Genomic DNA, 20,098 nt, shown 5'->3' on the forward strand with positions numbered 1-20,098 from the left:
ACTTAAACAGTTTGGTCTGTCCCTCTTCGTCGGGGAGCGGCCGGGGTGTCAAACTACTATTAAGGCTGGGCCCCATAAAAAAAAAATTTGGTCCCTTTTTTAAATAGGCCATAAAAAGTAAAAATAAATTTATGGATCCCATAAAAAAAATTTGTGGATCCCATATATATTAAATAACAATTAATATTTAAAAAAAATTATGGGCGCCATATTAAATACCAACCGGTATTATAAAAAAAGGTGCAAACTTTGTATTCTTAGCAAGCACTAATATAATAAAGTTTTAGATACGGAAGACAAATTACAATGTTATATCAATCGTGTTTTGAACATTACATATAAAAAAGAAAAAAATTTGGGCCCTATATTAAATAGGCCCATAAAAAAAATTATAAAAAAAATTGTAGGCCCCATATATATTAAACAACAACTAATATTAAAAAGAATGTGGGCCCCATATTAAACACCATCCAGTATTAAAAAAAATGTGGAACCCACCACATCTAAACTCGCGGGAAAAAAAAAGTGAACCCATATTAACAAAAATCAAGTAATACTAAAAAAAAAAAAGTGAATCCCATATTAAAAATACAAACAATGTTAAAAAAAAAAAATTGTGGGCCCCTATATTAAATACCGTGCGTATTCGTAGCAAACACTAATATAATAAAGTTTTAAATATAGCATAAACTACAATGTTATATTCATCGTGTTTGAACATAGTATCCCATATTAACAAAATCAAGCAATATATTAAAAAAAAAATGAATCAAAATAAACAATGTCAAAAAAAAAGTGCAAAATTTGTATTTTTAGCAAACACTAATATAATAAAGTTTTAGATACGGAGCACAAATTACAATGTTATATCAACCATATTTTGAACATAGATATATAAAAACAAAAAAAAAATTGCACCCCATATTTGCCCATTAAAAAAATTGTAAAAAAAAAAATTGTAATATATATATTAAACAACAACTAATATTAAAAAAAATATGGGCCCCATATTAAACACCATCAATATAAAAAAAAAAAAAAAGAATAAAACCCGCCACATCCAAACTGGAAAAAAAAAGGTTTAACTTTATATTAACAAAATCAAGAATATTAAAAAAAAAAATTGTGGGCCCCATATTAAACACCTTGCTTATAATAAAGTTTTAAATACGGAAAGACAAACTATAATGTTATATTAATCGTGTTTTGAACATTAAATATTGACAAAATCAAGAATATATATAAAAAAAAAAAATGAATCCCATATTAAAAAAATAAACAATATTGAGACTTTGTATTTTAGCAAAGATTAATATAATAAAGTTTTAGATACGAACAAATTACAATGTTATATCAATCGTGTTTAACATAGTATATATATAAAAAAAATTCATATTCCCATTAAAAAAAAATTGTAAAAAAAATTTGGGCCCTATATATATTAAACAACAACTAATATTAAAAAAATGTGGGTCCCATATTAAACACCATCCAAAGATTAAAAAAAAAAAAGTAAACCCACCACATCCAAACTCATTTAGAAAAAAAAGTGAACCCATATTAACAAAATCAAGAATATTAAAAAAAAATTGTGGGCCCCATATTAAACACCTTGCGTATTCGTAGCAACCACTAATATAATAAAGTTTTAAATACGAAAGACAAATTACAATGTTATATTAATCGTGTTTTGAACATAGATCCCATATTGACAAAATCAAGCAATATATAATATATATGAAAAAAAATTTAATCACATTGTGGGCCCTATATTAAACACCAGTATTAAAAAAAAAGTGGAACCCACCACATCCAAACTCGCGGAAAAAAAAGTGGGCCATATTAACAAAATCATATTTTGAATCCCATATTTAAAAAATAAATAATGTTAAAAAAATGTGGCCCATATTAAACACCATGCGTATTTTAAAACACTAATATAATAAAGTTTTAAATACGTATTTTTCTACAATGTTATATGAATCGTGTTTTGAACATATTATCCCATATTGACAAAATCAAAAATTTCGTTATGTTCACTAAATATACTTAAAATATTTATATTTTAAAATAAGATAAATTTAATGCAAAATATAAGTAAATAGCTCGAGAATATTTACCAAAATTAAAAAATAGTATTTCTTCGTTTAGATAGAAAATTAATTTCTACAACAAGTCTTCTCTTTTAAAAAAAATTTATAAATTTGCCAATTTTGTATTTGTAGCAAACATTAATATAATAAAATTTTAGATACACACAATATATGTTATATAATCATGTTTTAAACATAACATATACTCTCTCTCTCTCTATATATATATATATATATATATATATATATATATATCACTATAAAACAATTACATTAGATAACTATAATCTAAAGTGTTGGTAGATGCATAGCATCATCTCTCTAGTAATAATATATAAAGGATCATTTCAAATAACATTAGAAATATGGTCCCCTCTTTTTATCTGAAAAGAGTAACTATTTTTAGTAACCGCGACGCATTGTTTGAAACGTAAAGAGTATTAAGAAGGATAAACCAGTTCTTACATATAATTGACTTCTCTCTCTTTCCACATCTACCAAACAAAAAATTTCCCCATTTCCCGATGGCACGAGTTCTCTCGAATAATTCCCAAATCAATACCCTAACACGAACCTTGACCCGACCCACATTCACCCTACTACGACACCGTTCCAATAGCTCCGGTGATGATGAACCACCACCTCACCCACAGCTAATCGAGATCGATCTTGATAACGGATCGGACGGTGGTGGTGGTGGGATGAGGAAATTAGAGGAAGTGATCCATTCTGTTATCGTGAGACGTTCCGCACCAGATTGGTTACCTTTTATGCCTGGTTACTCTTACTGGGTCCCACCGTATGTGAAAGTAGGTGGTGGTGGGGTCGGGGGTAGTATACATAGTTATAGTCATGGTCAACGTGGTGTTGGTGGTGATTTTGATCCACATAGGATTGTTGAGGTTGTTGGAAAAATGGCATCTGTGAGGAATCAGTTTGGTTCTTCGGTTTCGTCGTCTTCGTTGATGTTGTCGGAGGATGAAACGACGTCGGTTGCTCGTGTTCGTGGCTGGCCTTCGTCCTCGTTTTTTACTGGAGGTATACAAAACTCGCTCTGTTTCAATTTGTTTGTCTTAGTTTGACTCGACACAAAGTTTAGTGAAATAAAAAACTTTTGAATCACTTGGTCTTAAATTAAAGATGTGCATAATGTAACAAAATGATCTTTTATGTTGGATGCTAGGACTAAAATAGAAAGTGACATTCTTTTTTAAACAGGCTAGAAAGGAAAGTAAGACAAACAAAATTGAAACGGAGGAAGTATTAAAAAAGGAGGAGTTATGGGTTTAAATGTTTTAGTTATTTTTAGCTTGCAAAAATAGGATTTTGAGGTAGTATATACACTATAAATGCTATTAAGACCTATTTTAGTGAAATTGGTTGCTTAAAACTGATATCTTTGAGTATGTAAGTGGCTGGCCCTCGTCCTCGTGTTTTTCTGTAGGTATACAATACTCCCTCCGTCCCAGTTTAAGTGTCTTAGTTTGACTAAGCATAAAGTTTAAGGAATAAAAAGAGACTTTGAGCTTGTAGTCTTAAATTAAAGATGTGCGGAATGTAACAAAACGCTCTTTGAATCTTAGGGTCTTATATATGCCATGTTGGATGCTGGGGTAAAAGAGTTACTAAATATAGAAAGTGACATTTTTTTTGTAAACAAACTAAAAAGGAAAGTAAGACTAAAAAATCAAATCGGAGGGAGTATTAGAAAAAGGAGGAAACTTTATGGGGTTAAATGTTTTAGCTTTTAATTGTTTTGTATTGCTTTTTTTCTTTGTTTGGGGAGACAATTGAGAAGTCAAAACAGTTATCTACTTGTTTTTAGCTCACAAAGATAGGATTTTGAGTTACTATATACGCTACAAATGCTATTAAGACCTTTTTTTTTTTGAAACTGGTTGCGTAAAGCTGCTATCTTTAGAGTATTTTAAAGTATAGATGGTCCTTAGCTTAGACAAAGGAGAAGGCTTGCGGAAAGGTGAAACCAAGCTTGTCTAATTATGATTCCTACAAAAGTATGCATGGATTCATATAACTGGAGAGGTATACGATATTAGAGAAGGAGGAAACTTTATGGGTTTAAATGTTTGTGTTTTTGCATTTGATTGTTTCCTATTGTTTTTCTTTTTTGGGGGACAATTGGGATGTAAGAACAGTTATATACTTGTTTTTAGCTCTTAAGTTTAGAGACTGAAAATAAATTAGGGATCTATTATCTACGGTATTAATGTTAGTAAGACCTACTTTGCCGAAATTGGTTGCTTAAAACTGATATCTTTGAGTATGTAAGTATAGATGGTCCCTCGATCAGACAAAGCAGATGCAAATCTAGGATTCCTGTAAGGCTGTAACATGGGTGCACCACTAAAAAAGGAGGGGGGGGGGGGGAGAAGAAAGTATTAAGTGGGATTTGATCCTTGTTCCTCTGGGTAAATAACTCAACATCCAACCAAGTGCACCATTTAGCCTTTTGGGAGCATGGGTCCCTGCAGATAATATTTAGGAGCCGTTTGGACATGATTTCATCTCATGAGATGAAATCATGTTTGGACATGCAATTTGGATTTCTCAAGTTGCAGTTTTTTTTATAAACATAAAAACCTCACAAGTTGTGAAAACCATCAAAATTTTTTCAATTCTTATACAATCTTACCAAATGAGTAAATCATAATTCATCATGAAATTAATACGCTACTAGAATGTCTTTCTAAAAATCAACATCATTTGATCAAATTTTAATTTAATAAAAAGGAAAATTTAACATGAATAGTAATGTAACTACTCTTTAATATAATCCTCCCACATGGTACGACCAATCTCTTCACGTCGAGCATGCATTTCCCGGTTGGTAAACATGATCGGTAAATATATCTACCAACTTATGGGTCTTTTTGTACAAAATATAAACGTATGGGTCAAATTTTACATTTATATTGTTTGAAATCATGATTTCAAATCCCAAATCAGTCCTTTTTGGATGATTTGGGATTTCATCTCATGAGATGAAATCGCATGTCTAAACGCTGATTTCATCTCATGATTTCATCTCGCATGTCCAAACGCCTACTTAGATCAATTCTAGGAAATATGTACATTACCTAGTTTGGCGGATAGACAATGGGTTCACGTGCCCCATAAATAAGGCTATAAATACGCCCCTGAGACAAAGGAGGAGCCTTGTGGAAAGCCAAACTAAAAATAGTCTAATTATGATCAACTTCTTGTCCAACCAAACCGCTGAAAAATTGTTTAAAATTCGCGTTCTTTGGCAGAACATTTTGCATAGGAACTATCATAATTGAAGAGAAACACCACAATTATATTCGCTATCATACTTAAAAAGAAAGTGAGATCTTTTATCTGATACAGGAAACGACAAGCCTATGGGGCTTGTATAACCTTTTGCTGACTGAGTTAGGTGCAATCATCTGTAGACTGTATGGATGTTGATACTGAAGCTCAACCAAACTGTAGTCTAAGCAATCTTAGGGCAATTATTAGTCTTAGCCTTTTATTTCAGATCAGAGAAATGTCCTGCAGTTCCAAAACACCGATAGTTTTGCTCGTGGTCTAGCGGCAAAGGAGATATCCCAGTAATTAGAATCTTAAAGCAGCATCCCAAACTCAGAAGTAATATCAAATGGTACAAGGATAAGCTTTCTCCAGAGCTCTGTGGAAAGCATAAATACCTCAGTGAAGAGGTCAACCAAACTTTTAATGTAGAAGGTAAATTCACCTTTGTCACTGTTGAGGAATGTAGGAGGTTAAGTGCATGATGGTTTATTTAGGAAACCAAACTATTCATTTGAGGAATGTAGGAGGTCAAGTCCATGATGGTGTATTTACGAAATCAAACTATGCATGATTGTTATAACCCAGTTTTCAGCTTTTTCTATTTCCTGTCTGTGTTTAAACCTCATGCCTCCAGCTCCTACTGGCACCGAACTCCATCCTCTTAAGAATCTATTTTAACAGGGTTGATGTTATTAATATCGTAACTGGCGGTTCACGTGATCACCTTGTTTTGATGGAAAGATTCTCAGTTTCGTTTCTTTCACACTTTGCTCGCTGAAATGATTTTTAACTCTGTTGGCTTTTCTTTAGGAAGATAAATTTAGAGCCTGTTTGGATGGGCTTAAAATAAACAGCTTATAAGCCAAAAAAAAATAAGTTGGGGTAGGCTAACTTATTTTTTTTTGGCTTATAAGCTGTTTTCAGCTTATAAGCTGCTTTAGATAAGCTAAGCCAAACGGGTCCAATTATTTTTTTGGGCTTATTTTATGCACAAAATGACTTTAAGCTGGCCAGCCAAACACTCAAAAAAGCTGAAAACAGCTTATAAGCAACTTATAAGCCAATCCAAACGGGCTCTTAACTTCATTGGCTAATTTAATAGTAACAACTATGAATTTAAGTGATACAAAAAGATAAAGAAGTTTAGAAGCAGTAAACAAGTTTAGTTTAGTTTTCTTCTGTTTGGTTGGTTGCTGTGTTGTACTATTTAGTTGTCCTAGTATGTTCCATCTCAAGGTCATATATATTAAAATATCTGTCCATCAACAGAATAGCTGAAATCTAGTTGTTATTGAAACCAGTGGGGTCATAAATGGAAAAAAAAATCTTAATTTCTTTCACCTGGAACACTTGCAGCGTGTTCTTTGGGATGTTTCATATTTTGTCTGGGAATGTGGTGTCTTTTCTTATATGTTTAAATAGGTTTTAAATAGGTTGATCCCTCGTGGAGATTGGGAAGTGGTGGAGTTCAAAGACACTCTTCCATGAGTGAATTCTCTCTATCTTTAGTTACATTTGTCTCTGGCAACATTTTAATGGATCAGAGTTGCTGCTGTACCTGGAAATACAACAGTGTACCTATTTAGCAGCTCTATGGTATAGTTGTAATTGAAGCACTGATGATATGCTTATCATTTCTTCCTACTTGCAGGAAGTGTACCAACATTCCCTACCCCAGTGCAGGTGGTGGAAGTGGAGGTGAAGCTTGAGGACAACTCAGATTATGATTCTAAATCTGAGGATGAAGGATAAATGACCTGTCTTCGTCTAGTGAGCTCCCGTAGTAAGTTGTTTATTAACACTTGCATTTTGTGATCTGTTTTGGCAGCTACTTATTCTGTCTAGAGGGATCTACTTTTAATTGTAGTTTAAACCATTTGGCTTAGTCCTATTTTTATCTCGGCTTTTGTTACCACTCATGAAATTCCCTCTTCTAAGCCAAAGCAAGGTCAGGCATTTCTTGGTTGACCTAGTCTTCCAGGCAATAGCTTTAGGGATCTTTCCTTATATTGGGGGTTGGGGGGTGGGGGGCTGGTTTGGGAAACTTGAACTGATTAGAGAACTTCTACTGGCAAGCTTTGTATTACAAACTTAAACAAGATTTGTGGTTGATAAAACAATTTGGTTTATCCAAAAAGTGGGAAAATGTGTAGTTCTCTAATGGTATACATTGCTGAATTTGCAGGCTTAGTAACCTTGTAAATTCTTTGAAAACCTGGAAAACATAAGAAGCTGTTTACCTAAGGAAAGACGAGCAAGCCTAGTTACACAGATCGGAGCTCGGGGTTGACGCTCTTCCGCCTGCCCTCTTGTTCGATGTAGTGGATCAATGCTCAGCCTACCTAGAAAAATCTATGTATTTATGGTGTTTGAACTGTATGATCTGGAAAAATAATCAGCCTGTTTAGTGCTGTTTGCTTTTGGTCTAATGTGTGTTGCCATGGCTTTAACCCGTTGTCCACTTGTCACCGATATTATCATCGTCTCAGCTGTTCTATTGCTGGCTTGTCATCTATGACAGGCAATATCGCCGCCCTGGAAAAGATATTTAATAGATGTAATCATAAGTGCGTGTTGTAACGAGTTGAGTTCGTCAAAAGAAAGAGTGCTATATTTAGAGGCTTCTATTTCTGCAATTGACAATACTATCTACTCTTGGTCTACAAATCGTAATTTTCAGAGACTGCAGAAATTAACAATATTAGAGTAATTTTTCTGGAGGTGGATCATGTTTGGTGGTTCAGTATATAAATGAACTAGTATTTGTTAGGCTGTCAGGTGTATTGATATGCCAATACTCTTTGGGTTCATTGTAGGTTTGAACATAAATATTTTCTCCATTAGATAACAAGCTTTGTAGTGGAACGGCAGTTTGATCTTGAAGCAAAAGAGGTAAAAATCAATGGACGCTATCTTGATTTAATTAAAATCTATTGACCGGTGTCAAATCAATTTGTTATTGTATGAGAACAGTGAAAACTATTAGCTTGTTTGGCCAAGCTTATTTTTTCCTCAAAAGTATTTATTTTTTCAATAAGTGTTTATTTTAAAAAAAAGTGAGGTGTTTGGTCAAGCTTTTGAGAGAAAATAAGTGCTTTTGAGGAATAGCAGAAACAGTTTTTCAGAAGCTAAAAAAATATCTTTTGTTCAAAAACACTTTTTTGAAAAGTACTTTTGAGAAAAATACACATAAAAACACTTTTTAAAAGTTTGGCCAAACACTAATTGTTATTCAAAAATACTTTTTAAATTAATTGGTCAAACACAAATTATATTTAGCCAAAAGTATTTTTTTGAAAAGTACTTTTTAAAATAAGCTGTTTTTAGAAGCTTGGCCAAACAGGTTATATATCTACTTGTTCCTTAACATTTCTTTTCTCTATATCTATGTCGTAAATTATCTTACTACCGCTATCAAAAGTTTGACGCCTTGGTGTTTCTTGTTTAATCACAAAATTATGGCGAAACTGGATTAAGAGCATCCGATTAAAATTGCATTATTTTCATCTTTTGTAAGGCAAACATGTAAAATGAGAACGCCACAAGTGAAGTAATTGATTTGGAAAAATGCTATGGCATCTTTTGTAAGGCACAAACATTTACACTTCTTTACTACTTGTACATGCTTAACTACATTATAGCGAGACAGTTCTTTAATCTCAATCAATCCAGAATGCATCAATTGTAAAGTGATAAATCTTCCCTTCTCATCAATTGTCTGACATTTATAGAACAACAAGGACTTATTCCGTAGGATATGAGATAATTAAAGTTCGTTTACTTTGTCTATGGAAAAAAAAAAAAAAACTCTACATAGGTAAAGGACCAGTTAGAATGAAAGTGGATTCAAGGATCTTCTTTTTTTCCCTTATAAATGGAAAACACTTTCAATAGCAAGAGAGACGAGAGCAAAACAAAAACGAAATTACAAAGAACACAAATTATGGAAATAAATGTCGTGATGAAACCGACCACAAAAGAGAGCTTGGAGAATGTTAACTAGCGATAATTTGGAAGAAATTGAGAGAACGATTAAGTCGGTTGAGGCATGATGAAATAAGAAGAGAGAAATTATATTAATTGTCAAAGTTGAAAACTTACACAATGAATGAGTGGGCTTATTTATAAGACCCAAAACCATAAGGAGATTTATTTGTCATAGCTATCTCTAAGACTTATTTATGAATAATAATTACTTTTTTTTTTTTAAAATTTTCGTAGCTTTGTTTTTCCAAAATTACATTCCATAATTGGTCCAGTAACTTTCAAAATACATATACCTCTCTCTATTCTCTCTCATTACACATTTAAGATTTTTCATCTTCTTCAAAACCTAAAAAAAATTCTCTCTCCTTCCTATTCAATACCACAACTGCCGCCGCCTTATTGCCGGAGCTTCGGCGACAAACCACGACAACAACACCTCTCTCCTCTCCTCTCCTTCACACCGGAGATCCGAGATCCGACGCTCAAATTCATCGGAGATTCGAGAGCCGACCTCAAATCCACCGGAGATCGGAGAGCCGACGCTTAAATTCACCGAAAATTCGAGATTCGACGCTCACAGCGGAGATCCGACGCTCAGATCTGTCGCTCAGATCTGACGCCCAGATCCGACCCATCAGCGTCAAGTAATGTCTCTTGTCGGAGAGGAAGACTAGAAGTTTTCTCTTTATGGTCCTCCGACTCACCAGACTAGCTCCCGTTATGGGAAATAGTTTCATACTCTACACTAGCTCCATGAGAGTGCCCACTAAGGTCATTTGTCTCATCAATGTTTCTGAAACGAGCAATCTGTGAAAATTTTGATTTCACGTTCCGTTTTGGTTCATAAACGAAAGAAGAAGACAAGAATTAATGGTAAAATTTCGCCATTGTCATATTTGATCAGAATTCATGGCTAATTGCCCGAATTTTTTTAGGCTGTATTTTCTCAGATCTGAGTGCATTTTTTATATCGGAGTGTATTTTATTTCTTGCATTTCTCAGATTTGGTCGGAATCCATAGCCAACCGATCATATTTTCTCAGATATGAGTGTATTTTCTCAGATCTAAATGTATTTCTCATATGTGAGTATATTTTATTTTTTGTATTTCTTAGATCTGGCCAGATTGCAATGTACTTGTCATTTTTTAATGTAAATACAATGTATCTTTTTGTATTTCGCTCGTATTTTCGTATTCGAATGAGATATTTTATTTTTTTGCATGTATTTTTTGAAGTATTGTTGTTTGAATACAATCAAATTAGTACAATATAAAAGCAGATACGAATGAATACAATGGATTGAATTCATCCGAATAACCATGTATTTTTTCTAATTTTGTTGTTTGAATACTGCTGAATTAAATACAGTGTAAAAGTAGATACGAATGAATGCAATGAAATACACCGAATTGAGTAACAACAGATACATATCTACGAGCCGTAAATAGCTAAATCATAGCTATGGCTTGTTAGAAGCTTCCAAACTATAGCAGTTTCTGTAAGTTACTCTTAAATATACTATAATTATGCATAAACTCTAATAATACATACTATGAAAAAGTTAAAAAAAAAAACTCACAATTATTTTTGGAGTACTTTTTGGCTTTGGCACATATTTTATTTTTTTGGAAAAGTAAAAGACTCACCGTCATTTCTGAGTCCTTTTTGACTTTGACAAATATTTTTTAAAAAGGTAAAAATTGCACCATTATTTTTGACAAAATAATAATTGGCATAGGATAAAATTGCCGTATGAGTCTTTTTTGTTATAACACTAATTATATATATTTTTGGAATAAACAAGCAAGTTAACATGACCTTTTTACCTTTGTAAATTAGTTTTTATTTATTTTTTTATTTTTATTTTTTATCTTTGTGATAGTGTTTGATAATAGCTTGGGGAATTTCTTGTGAGATAGTAGCCTGCATCCATGAAAGAACAACTTTCGTTTCTGGCTTGTCAAGTATAGCATATCATTGCGCCCCATATAGCTGCCACTGTCTTATATTGCTGCATTCCTTTGATCCACTGTATGCTTTGTGTTACTTCCCTTCTTCTGGATATGCATACCTTCTCATATATTCAATCAGAGGCGGACCCAGGATTTGAGCGCAATGGGGGCATCATTATCTTTAGTACGCCAATTACTAGCGACAAAGTTAGGCTTGCAGCTCTTAACAAATTTATTGGTCACCGTAGCAAAGAACAAAAAAAATTGGGGGGAAAGAATTTAATGAAAAAGTAAAATGGGAGGAGACTAAAAAATAAATAAAAAATAAAAAAACCTGCATTAACGCAGGTTCTACAGCAGTAAAACTGCACAATTTTTTTTAAAAAAAATTGTGTCGAAGCCGAGATTCGATTTCAGGTGGCGACCAGTGAGCACTTAGGGACACTTCTACCAACTGAACTACTTTTACAATTATGTTTAAGTGGTCCTTTTAAAATATATCATAGTTTTTCAGGGTATATATATATATATGATTTTTCCGAAGTTACGGGGGGCACGTGTCCCCCACCCTTCACGTTGGGTCCGCCCCCAATGAGCTCCTCATTTCATATATTCAACTAGAATCAACAAAAAGATGGTGTTGAGTTTCAATAATATGTTTCTCACACAAAATGTATTTATCATCATTAACTGAATATGCAATCTGTTTACTCTTTCTTGATGAGTAACTTGATTTCATATGCTAACCATGCTATCACTTTCGGCTTTGGTAGCATTACTAGACTCTATATAAATCAATTTCTTTCAATATAGTCAGTTCTCCGATCATAGCTTAAAACTTCTTGATACAAAGTAAATACTAATTAAAGTAAATAAGTATTCTCACTGTAATACCAATTTAACATTAATGTTTTTTATAGAATGCAACTATTTCCAGGACCAAACTACAATATAATGGTGGTATATGTTCCTAAATGACGATATCAATTTTCAACACACAATTACTTCTGCATTATTCAATTTCTACATTATTAATCTTTGCATTCCTAATGTTTAAATGACTTGTCTCCAACTCACGACCGTAAAACCTTAAAAGTATAACAGAAGGTAAAATTAAACATTTTCGAATAATACAATAACAAATTTGGATGTTTTAGGAAAAAAATTGAAGGAAAAAAAGGAGAAATTTAAATACACCCCTCTTAATAAAATTCTTTGGACCAACTCCAAAACAGGGCTAAATGATTCACCAAATAAAACACGTGGCCAATCTGTATTGGAGAAGACAGGGAAATAATACGTAGCTGAAATAAAGAGCAAAATCAGAAACATTATTATTAGAAAAATAGTTAACACTCTGATTTTCAAGAACTAGAGAAGCATTAAAAAAAAAAAAAAAAAAGAAAAAAAGAAAAAAGAGAAAGCTTTCAATGGCTGAAGAACATGAAAATCACACATCAACCTCACAAGATAGCCTCAAGAAACAACCCCAGGTGCCCATTTTCCCAATTAAGTTTTTTTTTTCTTTTCTTTTTGGGTGTGTGGTGATTTCAAGAATTGATTTTTGGTGGAATTCTTTTTGTTGTGTATTTTCTGATACCATCAAGAAACAACCCCAGGAGCTCATTTTCTCTAATTAACAATTAAATTATTATTTTTTGTTCTTTTTGATGATTTCAAGAATTGATTTTTGGTGGAAATTTTTTATTGGGTATTTTCTGATACCCTCAAGAAACAACCCCAGATGACCATTTTCTCTAATTAACAATTAGTTATTATTTTTTTGTTTTTTTTTGGTGATTTCAAGAATTGATTTTTGGTGGAAATTCTTTATTGGGTGTGTTTGATTTCAATGTTTTGGGGGTGATTTGATTTTTTTTTGATGTTTGAATTACATGGAGTTCTTTTTTTTGGGAATTGAATTAACTGTATTAGTTGTGATAGATGTGGAGTAATATTTCATTTTCTGATGGAAAATTCTTATTGGGTATGGTAATGTTTTTGGCTTAAAGATTCCTTGTATATCCTATGTATCTATGATTCAAAAAGTCCATAAAAAAAATTGGTTTTGGTTGTGTTATCTATGTTATCCATTTGAGGTGTAGAAGTACAGCTTTTTTCGTGTTTTTTATGGCTGTAGAGTGTGTGAATTTGTTCAGCTTTAGTGAAAATGATCTAGGTGTGATGCTTATTATTACAGTTGATTTGGGGCAAATGAGTAAGTAGGAAAGATGTATGAGATTTAAAGGTTAATTTTTTGGGGTTTCTAGGTACAAGATAGAATCTAATTATCAGATTTCGGGCTTAAGTCGTTTGTTTTTTTGTAGGGGATATGGTAAAACATCATCCCTAAACCCTCTTCCAAGAGTCAACAGCTGTGCCTTCCCAATTTGCTCCCAACTTCTTGGTTGACAGTGGAGAGCTCGTGCGCGACAAGAACAACCTCTCTTGTCGTTTTCCGGGCTTAAATCTTTGGAGTTCAGTATCTTTTAAGTGTCAAAAGTTAATGTCCGTTGTACACAAACCTTAGCACGTGTCCTTGGGTGTTACGTGTCCTTGGGTGTTCTTATACACAAACCTTAGCACGTGTGTGTGAGTGGAAGTGAGCTATAACGAAGAGAAGTACAATGTTTGAAGTTACTTATCTTGAATAAACCTAATGAGGTTCTCGATATGGTTGCTTTTGATGTCATTATCAAGCATCCACCATTCTCTATTTGCAAACCATTAGTTACTGCTCGAACATTGGTAAACACGTGCTGCATCACTAGACTTGTTATATGTCATGCTTACGCACCGGAGGATGTTATATGTCATTCTACATGGACCTGCTAAACACGTGCTGAATCACTAGACTTGTTAAAAAGGAAAATCTATCTCATGTAGGAAAGGACAAAAAAGGGGTCGGAGGGAGAGAAAGAGGTAAAAAAAATACTCGCACTTGGTATTACCCCAAAGCAGAAAAAAGATGTCCTTTTTTCACCTTTCTAGAGCCATGAAATCTTATCCTTTGGATGCCATATGAAGGTCGAATTCCTTATCTCATAAATTTTAGGATTCGGGGGTATGGATCCGAGTGCGGATTCGACCAGTAAATGTATATTACAACATATAAAGTATAACTGATTAAATCTATTGAACTAAAACTACTAAAACTTAAATCTTTATAAACACCTAATATTTTATTCATAAGATATCTCGTGCAATAGCAGAACATTCTCATATTTTATATAACCATATATGTATGACATAAACCCAAAAATCAAACCAAATACCGAATCAATCTATACGTCTTTGTCATAGATGTAGTCAAAGCATCCACGGTAAGGTAACCAAATCCGGTGTTGAATCCCACACCCACACCCACAGCCACACCCCTGTTGTGTTGACACTTGTGCAGCAAGGATTTTGAAAGAGTTCGAGCAACATAGAACTAAATTGCATATTGAGATGTTGAAATTATAAATTGTCCATCCAATGTTGAGTCTTTCTTGGTTTTCTTAATGTATTAACGCAGAGAAGACTGTTTCTGCTTAATAGACGAGGATGAGGTTCCATTTGGGATCTGCTTTTTTCTTGTGTTGCACCCTTTACTATAGCCATGACGTAGTAGGTAATCAGAGATTGGTTATCAGTTACATTTGGATACTGATTGCGATTTAAGAACCAAGAAATAGCTCATTTAGCACTATACATCCCACTTAACTCACATATTTTTTTTTTTTTTTGTGTGTGTGTGTGTGTGTGTGTGTTTTTTTTTTTTTTTTTTTTTTTTTTTCGATTTCTACTTTTAGATATGTTTAATCATACAAAATAAGATAGAACAAGATAAATTTATCCAAATTGCTTGTAACATTCTTCATTTTGATTTAAAACATGAGTATGCTATAAACTAGGTTCCCCAATTTATCAAATTAAATGAATTTCTCTTTATCCAACTTGTGGACCATAACAATCCCATCTTTAGAGTAAGATTTTTCATCAAATCCTACCTTCCAATTCAATCTGGTTTTAGGGTTGCATGCATCAAGTCAAGATTAATGGAGTGGTAATTTGGAAGAGTTACTTGGAAAGATTCTTCCCCGTTATGAACTTGATTGCACCTCACACCACAATGCCTGAATTTGGCAGGATTATAAATCTTGGTCCATGTCTAACAATACCGTCATGCGAGTTGTCTTTATTAGGCCTATTGATGTCAAAAGGTTTTAGTGGACACATTTTGGTAGGCAAATGGCTGTGCAACTTTGAGCGTCTGGAAATTTTGCAACCACAAACTTTTCTTTTTCAGTTGGATATATTTATTGCTGGGCTTTTTATGAACTTTTTTTTTGAAAGAAAATGCTTACTTGCATTTGAGAAGTTATTCGCTAATTCTTTTATCTTTTTTTGCAGCTCCCATCATTTCAAGGTTCACCGTTATTAAATTATCAGATGCTCCAAGCCATGTATTCTGATATGCAGCCAATCCAGGAGGAGTTGAACCATGGACCAGGCCTTTATGCTGTACCTGCTGCCCCTTTTATGGGACAATATGCAGGGTTTCCACCAAACACTCTAATCCCATTTACTTACAATGTACCTACGTAAGTGTCCCTCGGTCTTCAGATCTAGCTTCTGATGTATAAGTTGTCATCATCATCATCATCATCATCTTGCATAGCTTCTATGGCTGACTTCTCTTCCAGCATGAAACAACACTGGAATTAAACTGTCTGGTCTAAAAGGACCTTTAGGTGTCCTTATTTTCCATTGTTTCATTGAATGTATCTGCCTAGTGTAATGCAGGTTCTTGAACTCTATATTTGATGTAGCAAGAATTGTGTATTTCTTCATAGTATTTAGTGCTTCTATAATCAAAGCTAAAGTTCTCTATTCAGGAGTAAAACATGTCAGTTTTTTACAAACTTCTCTGCTGCAATCGGTAAAAGTGTGTTTTAACCAATTTTGGTCTGTTTCTTGAAAAAGTTCCCTGGCCCATCGCACGGGCTGATTAACACTTCTGGCTAGACAATGGAAGCGTGGTAACTAAAGTTGCCGCAGCCTAGTAACTGATCTTGGGATTCAGTTAAGTTTTTGGATCATTTATGGCAGGGAGGGAGAAAGATTGTGAATGTGTTTAATTTATTTGAATCAGAGAACTTCAATTTCTGTTAAACATTTTTAGCAAAATATGGTAAAAGCTTTTTATAGGGTCATAGATAAGAGTTCGCGTTTTTGTTTTCTCATCTTTGTAAAGCTCCTGTGAATTTCATGGTGGCCCGTCTCAAATTCCGGTCTGTGGCATTATATCTTCATTAGGGTTAAACTCCAGAATCAATCTCACATAGATAAGGAGCCTAATATGGAGTCATACTGTGCTGGACAGAGTTTAAGTGACTGTAGCACCTTTTCCTGTGCATATATAGCACCTTTTTTGGTGCTGATTATAAATTTAGACTTTTTTACTTTACCTGATAAAAAAAGAAAAAGGTTGTCACTCTGTTCATTTCTCTTTCTATTTGCCCCTCGGTGGTCATGCCTGTTAATTGTATTTGATAATGGTTTACATTATTACATTTGTTACCATTGTTGTATTTACTCATCTACTTACATGACATTAACTTAAAATTCTAGGGATGAAGCCGTACAAACTTCTCGGGCACCTGGAAACTAGTAGCATATATCCAATCATTTCATGCCATGTTATTAATATCTTTGTTCCTTTCATTTGCCTCTCTAGTCTGACAAAACATGTAGCCCCGACGTTTAGTGCTTAAATGGGGAGAATTGGAAGTTGTACTTTTTAGTTTCGCAAGAGGGTTACTTCCATAAAAATTCATATTCACGCAGAACCTTATTAATCTCTCCTTTCTAAAAGAAAAAAACATGGCTGCTCTTGACAGTGGACCTAGTACTCAAGAAAATGGAGCTGTAAGTGAGGAGCAAGGTCAGATGGGACAGCAACAGCCTCAGCAGCAACAACAGCTTGGTGGACCCCAACGACAAATAGTTGTCAGAAGATTTCAAATTGCATTTCAGCTAGATATCTTGCTTATTTTGAAGCTGGCTGCAGTGATTTTTTTGTTCAATCAAGATGGATCAAGACAGAGGCTGGTTCTGCTCGTGTTTTTAGCTTCACTTGTCTACCTGTAAGTATTTGTCAATTATGATCACTTTTAGTTTCCTTTCATTTAGTTATTTTATTAATTATCAACTACTTTGTCTTAGAAAGCTGTTGTGACCATTGAGATTTTTTTTTTTGGATGTGTCAAGTTCTGCAAAGTAGAGATTATTGAGTGACTAATTTGATGATAAAATTAATACATAGATACTGTTAATGTAACCTGTATGAATGAGAATGTGGATATCCTAAAAGATAACAATAAAGCTCCCTTTTTCTTTGGAGAAACAGGCAGCTAAGTTGCCCCTATATTGGTTTTCCATTTATATTGTTATCCTAAATAGCATTCAGATCCTCACTTGCTTTTATAGTCTACCATATCCCTATTTCCTTAGTTTCCTTTCTTGGGCATAGTTCCTTAGTTTCCTTTCTTGGGCATAGTTTTTTTGTGCTTCTTGTGTCCTTCCATTCTCTCTTAGTTCCATTGTGGATTGCTAAAGCGAATTGTCCATTCTCTTAAAGGTGAACCCTCTAGCTTTTCTCGCGATCATTTATGCTAGTTTACTAGCCCCATTTAGACATGTTTGGGTACCACAGTAACCAACTTGAATAAGTATCTTTAGTGCTATAATGCGTCCATATTTTTTCTATATGATAAAATCATATAATTTGCATGTTGGTTGGATTGCCTATGAAAGAGGGAAGACTTACTATTGTGTCATTGAAATACATGTCTTTTCTTTTTTGCTTCGTCGTTAAGTCGCGCCATATATTTCCCGTTGGTCATTGTAGATATCAAACTGGAGCTCTTGCACCTTTGATACGGTGGCTTTCACAAGGAATGCAGAGGGCAGCTGCACCTCCCCAACCACCCAGGCCAGCTGTCAGGGCAGATAATGTACCAGGTGCTGGAAGGCAAGGAAATGAGAATGTTGCAGCAGGAGGTACTTTCTTTCAACTTATGTCAATGAATAGATTAACACATCGTAGGTGTGCATGGGGACCTATTGGTGTCAATCCAATCATTATAAAATACCCAATCAAGGATACAACTTAACAAAAAAAGTATGACGAACAAGTTTACAAAAAAAGAAGGATATTTTGTCTTTACACTCCCTCTTGGAGTTGACGAGCAATATTGCCGTTTACGTGAAATAAACTAAACTCTATCAAAAGAAAGGAAACACATTGTAGGCCGGAGTAATGATCTAATGGATATCTCATGGTAATTTTGATGCACGGTACCTTTATTTGTGTGTTGGTTTCAAATTTGTAATCCCTTTTATAAAACTAGCCGTGTCAATTTCCCAACATTAACTGAATGTTGCTTTCATGTTGGTCTCGAATGTCTGCTGGGAAACGCGTGCATTCATGGATTGTTTCTAAACGTAAGTGTTAATGTGGGATACTAGAACTTCTTCTCTTAACTCTTCTTTATCATATTGTTGTGGCAGAGGGACAACCTGGAGGTGAGAATGAGAATCAACAAGGTAATGACGTAAATAGGGTAGGCGAGAATGAGAATGCAGTGGAACCCGGTGCTGCTGATGGTGGCAACCGCTGGTGGGGTATTGCAAAGGAGATCCAAATGATTGTCTTTGGCTTCATCACTTCTCTTCTTCCTGGTTTTCACAACATTGATTAGACTGTACAGATTAACTAGCAGATAGCAAAGAGGGATAAACAGAACTTTCCTTGTTTCCAAAATTTACAGTGGCCAATACTGTTACTACGATGTGTTTTGAGAGGACATTAAATGTATTACTAATAGATTGTTTTATCTTCTTTTTGGTCATAGATTTTAATGTTGTTCTTGTTCTTCATTTGATTGGCAAGGCTGTGTTTTTAGTTAATAGAAATGGTTGCTTAATCCTCTATGTATGTTTGTAACCGCTAAATAGGTTGAAAAGAGAGGAATTTTATTGTGGTGATTGGAATTTAGAAGCATGCCAAATTTGTTCTCAACATTCTCATCATGTGAATGAGACGTTACTTCTTATCATCAAAACAATGAACTAGAAATCACTATTGATAGTTCCCCACTAAGGGGACATGAGTCATCCCAGTTGAAGACCCCGCTGTGGTATGCGAGGGTATTAAATAGTTGCCTAAGAAGACGATGGATAAGACTCTGGAAGAGCCGATGGGTTTCTGCTGAGGTTGTTTCTGGCGGACTTGTGCCTAATCTTAGATAGGTCGTCTGAGGGTTCGACGAGGTTCAGGACTTCTGATGAGTCTGGCTAAGCTATTGGGCACCTTTGATCTAGGCTTCTGGCTCAAGATTCCCTACCCGATGAGTCTGGTTAAGCTATTAGGCACCTTTGGTCTGGGCTTTCTCAGGCCTATCCAGAAGCTTGAAGTTTCGTCTACTCCAACCCTCCTTGTCCAGGAATTTTTATTACAGGAAAGCAAGCACCCAAATTCTTGGGATTTTAGTTAGTGTATGACGAATTATTAACATTATCTTAAGTAATATTTTAGTGATTCTCTTGATTTCCAACAAATGACATAATAATTATTTTGACAACAATAATGAGCAGAACTTCAGTTTTTTTAATACTTCGTCTTCTAGTTGGAAGAAAAAGAATAAGGATATGGTTGAAAATATAAAATGGTGCAAAAGATGGTGAAGGGTCTAAAAACACGAAGAGAAAACGTGTTTCCAAC

At 34.2% G+C, this 20,098-nt stretch overlaps 2 protein-coding genes across 2 annotated transcripts; both read left to right on the plus strand.

Moving 5' to 3' along the window:
• Window positions 1-2,534: 2,534 nt before the first annotated feature.
• On the plus strand, window positions 2,535-8,012 carry LOC132043884 (uncharacterized). The gene is made up of 3 exons (XM_059434337.1): window positions 2,535-3,131; window positions 7,039-7,170; window positions 7,573-8,012. The coding sequence occupies exons 1-2, from the start codon at window positions 2,618-2,620 to the stop codon at window positions 7,137-7,139; spliced, it is 615 nt and encodes a 204-aa protein (XP_059290320.1). The 5' UTR covers window positions 2,535-2,617; the 3' UTR covers window positions 7,140-7,170; window positions 7,573-8,012.
• A 4,635-nt stretch (window positions 8,013-12,647) lies between these two features.
• On the plus strand, window positions 12,648-19,308 carry LOC132043887 (uncharacterized). Its single transcript, XM_059434341.1, has 5 exons — window positions 12,648-12,821; window positions 15,724-15,914; window positions 17,214-17,459; window positions 18,224-18,375; window positions 18,886-19,308. Exons 1-5 carry the CDS (start codon window positions 12,759-12,761, stop codon window positions 19,074-19,076), a joined length of 843 nt encoding a protein of 280 aa, XP_059290324.1. The 5' UTR covers window positions 12,648-12,758; the 3' UTR covers window positions 19,077-19,308.
• The last annotated feature ends 790 nt before the right edge of the window (window positions 19,309-20,098 follow it).

This window comes from Lycium ferocissimum, unplaced genomic scaffold (genome assembly GCF_029784015.1).
Source record: "Lycium ferocissimum isolate CSIRO_LF1 unplaced genomic scaffold, AGI_CSIRO_Lferr_CH_V1 ctg298, whole genome shotgun sequence".
NCBI classification, from domain to species: Eukaryota; Viridiplantae; Streptophyta; class Magnoliopsida; order Solanales; family Solanaceae; genus Lycium; species Lycium ferocissimum.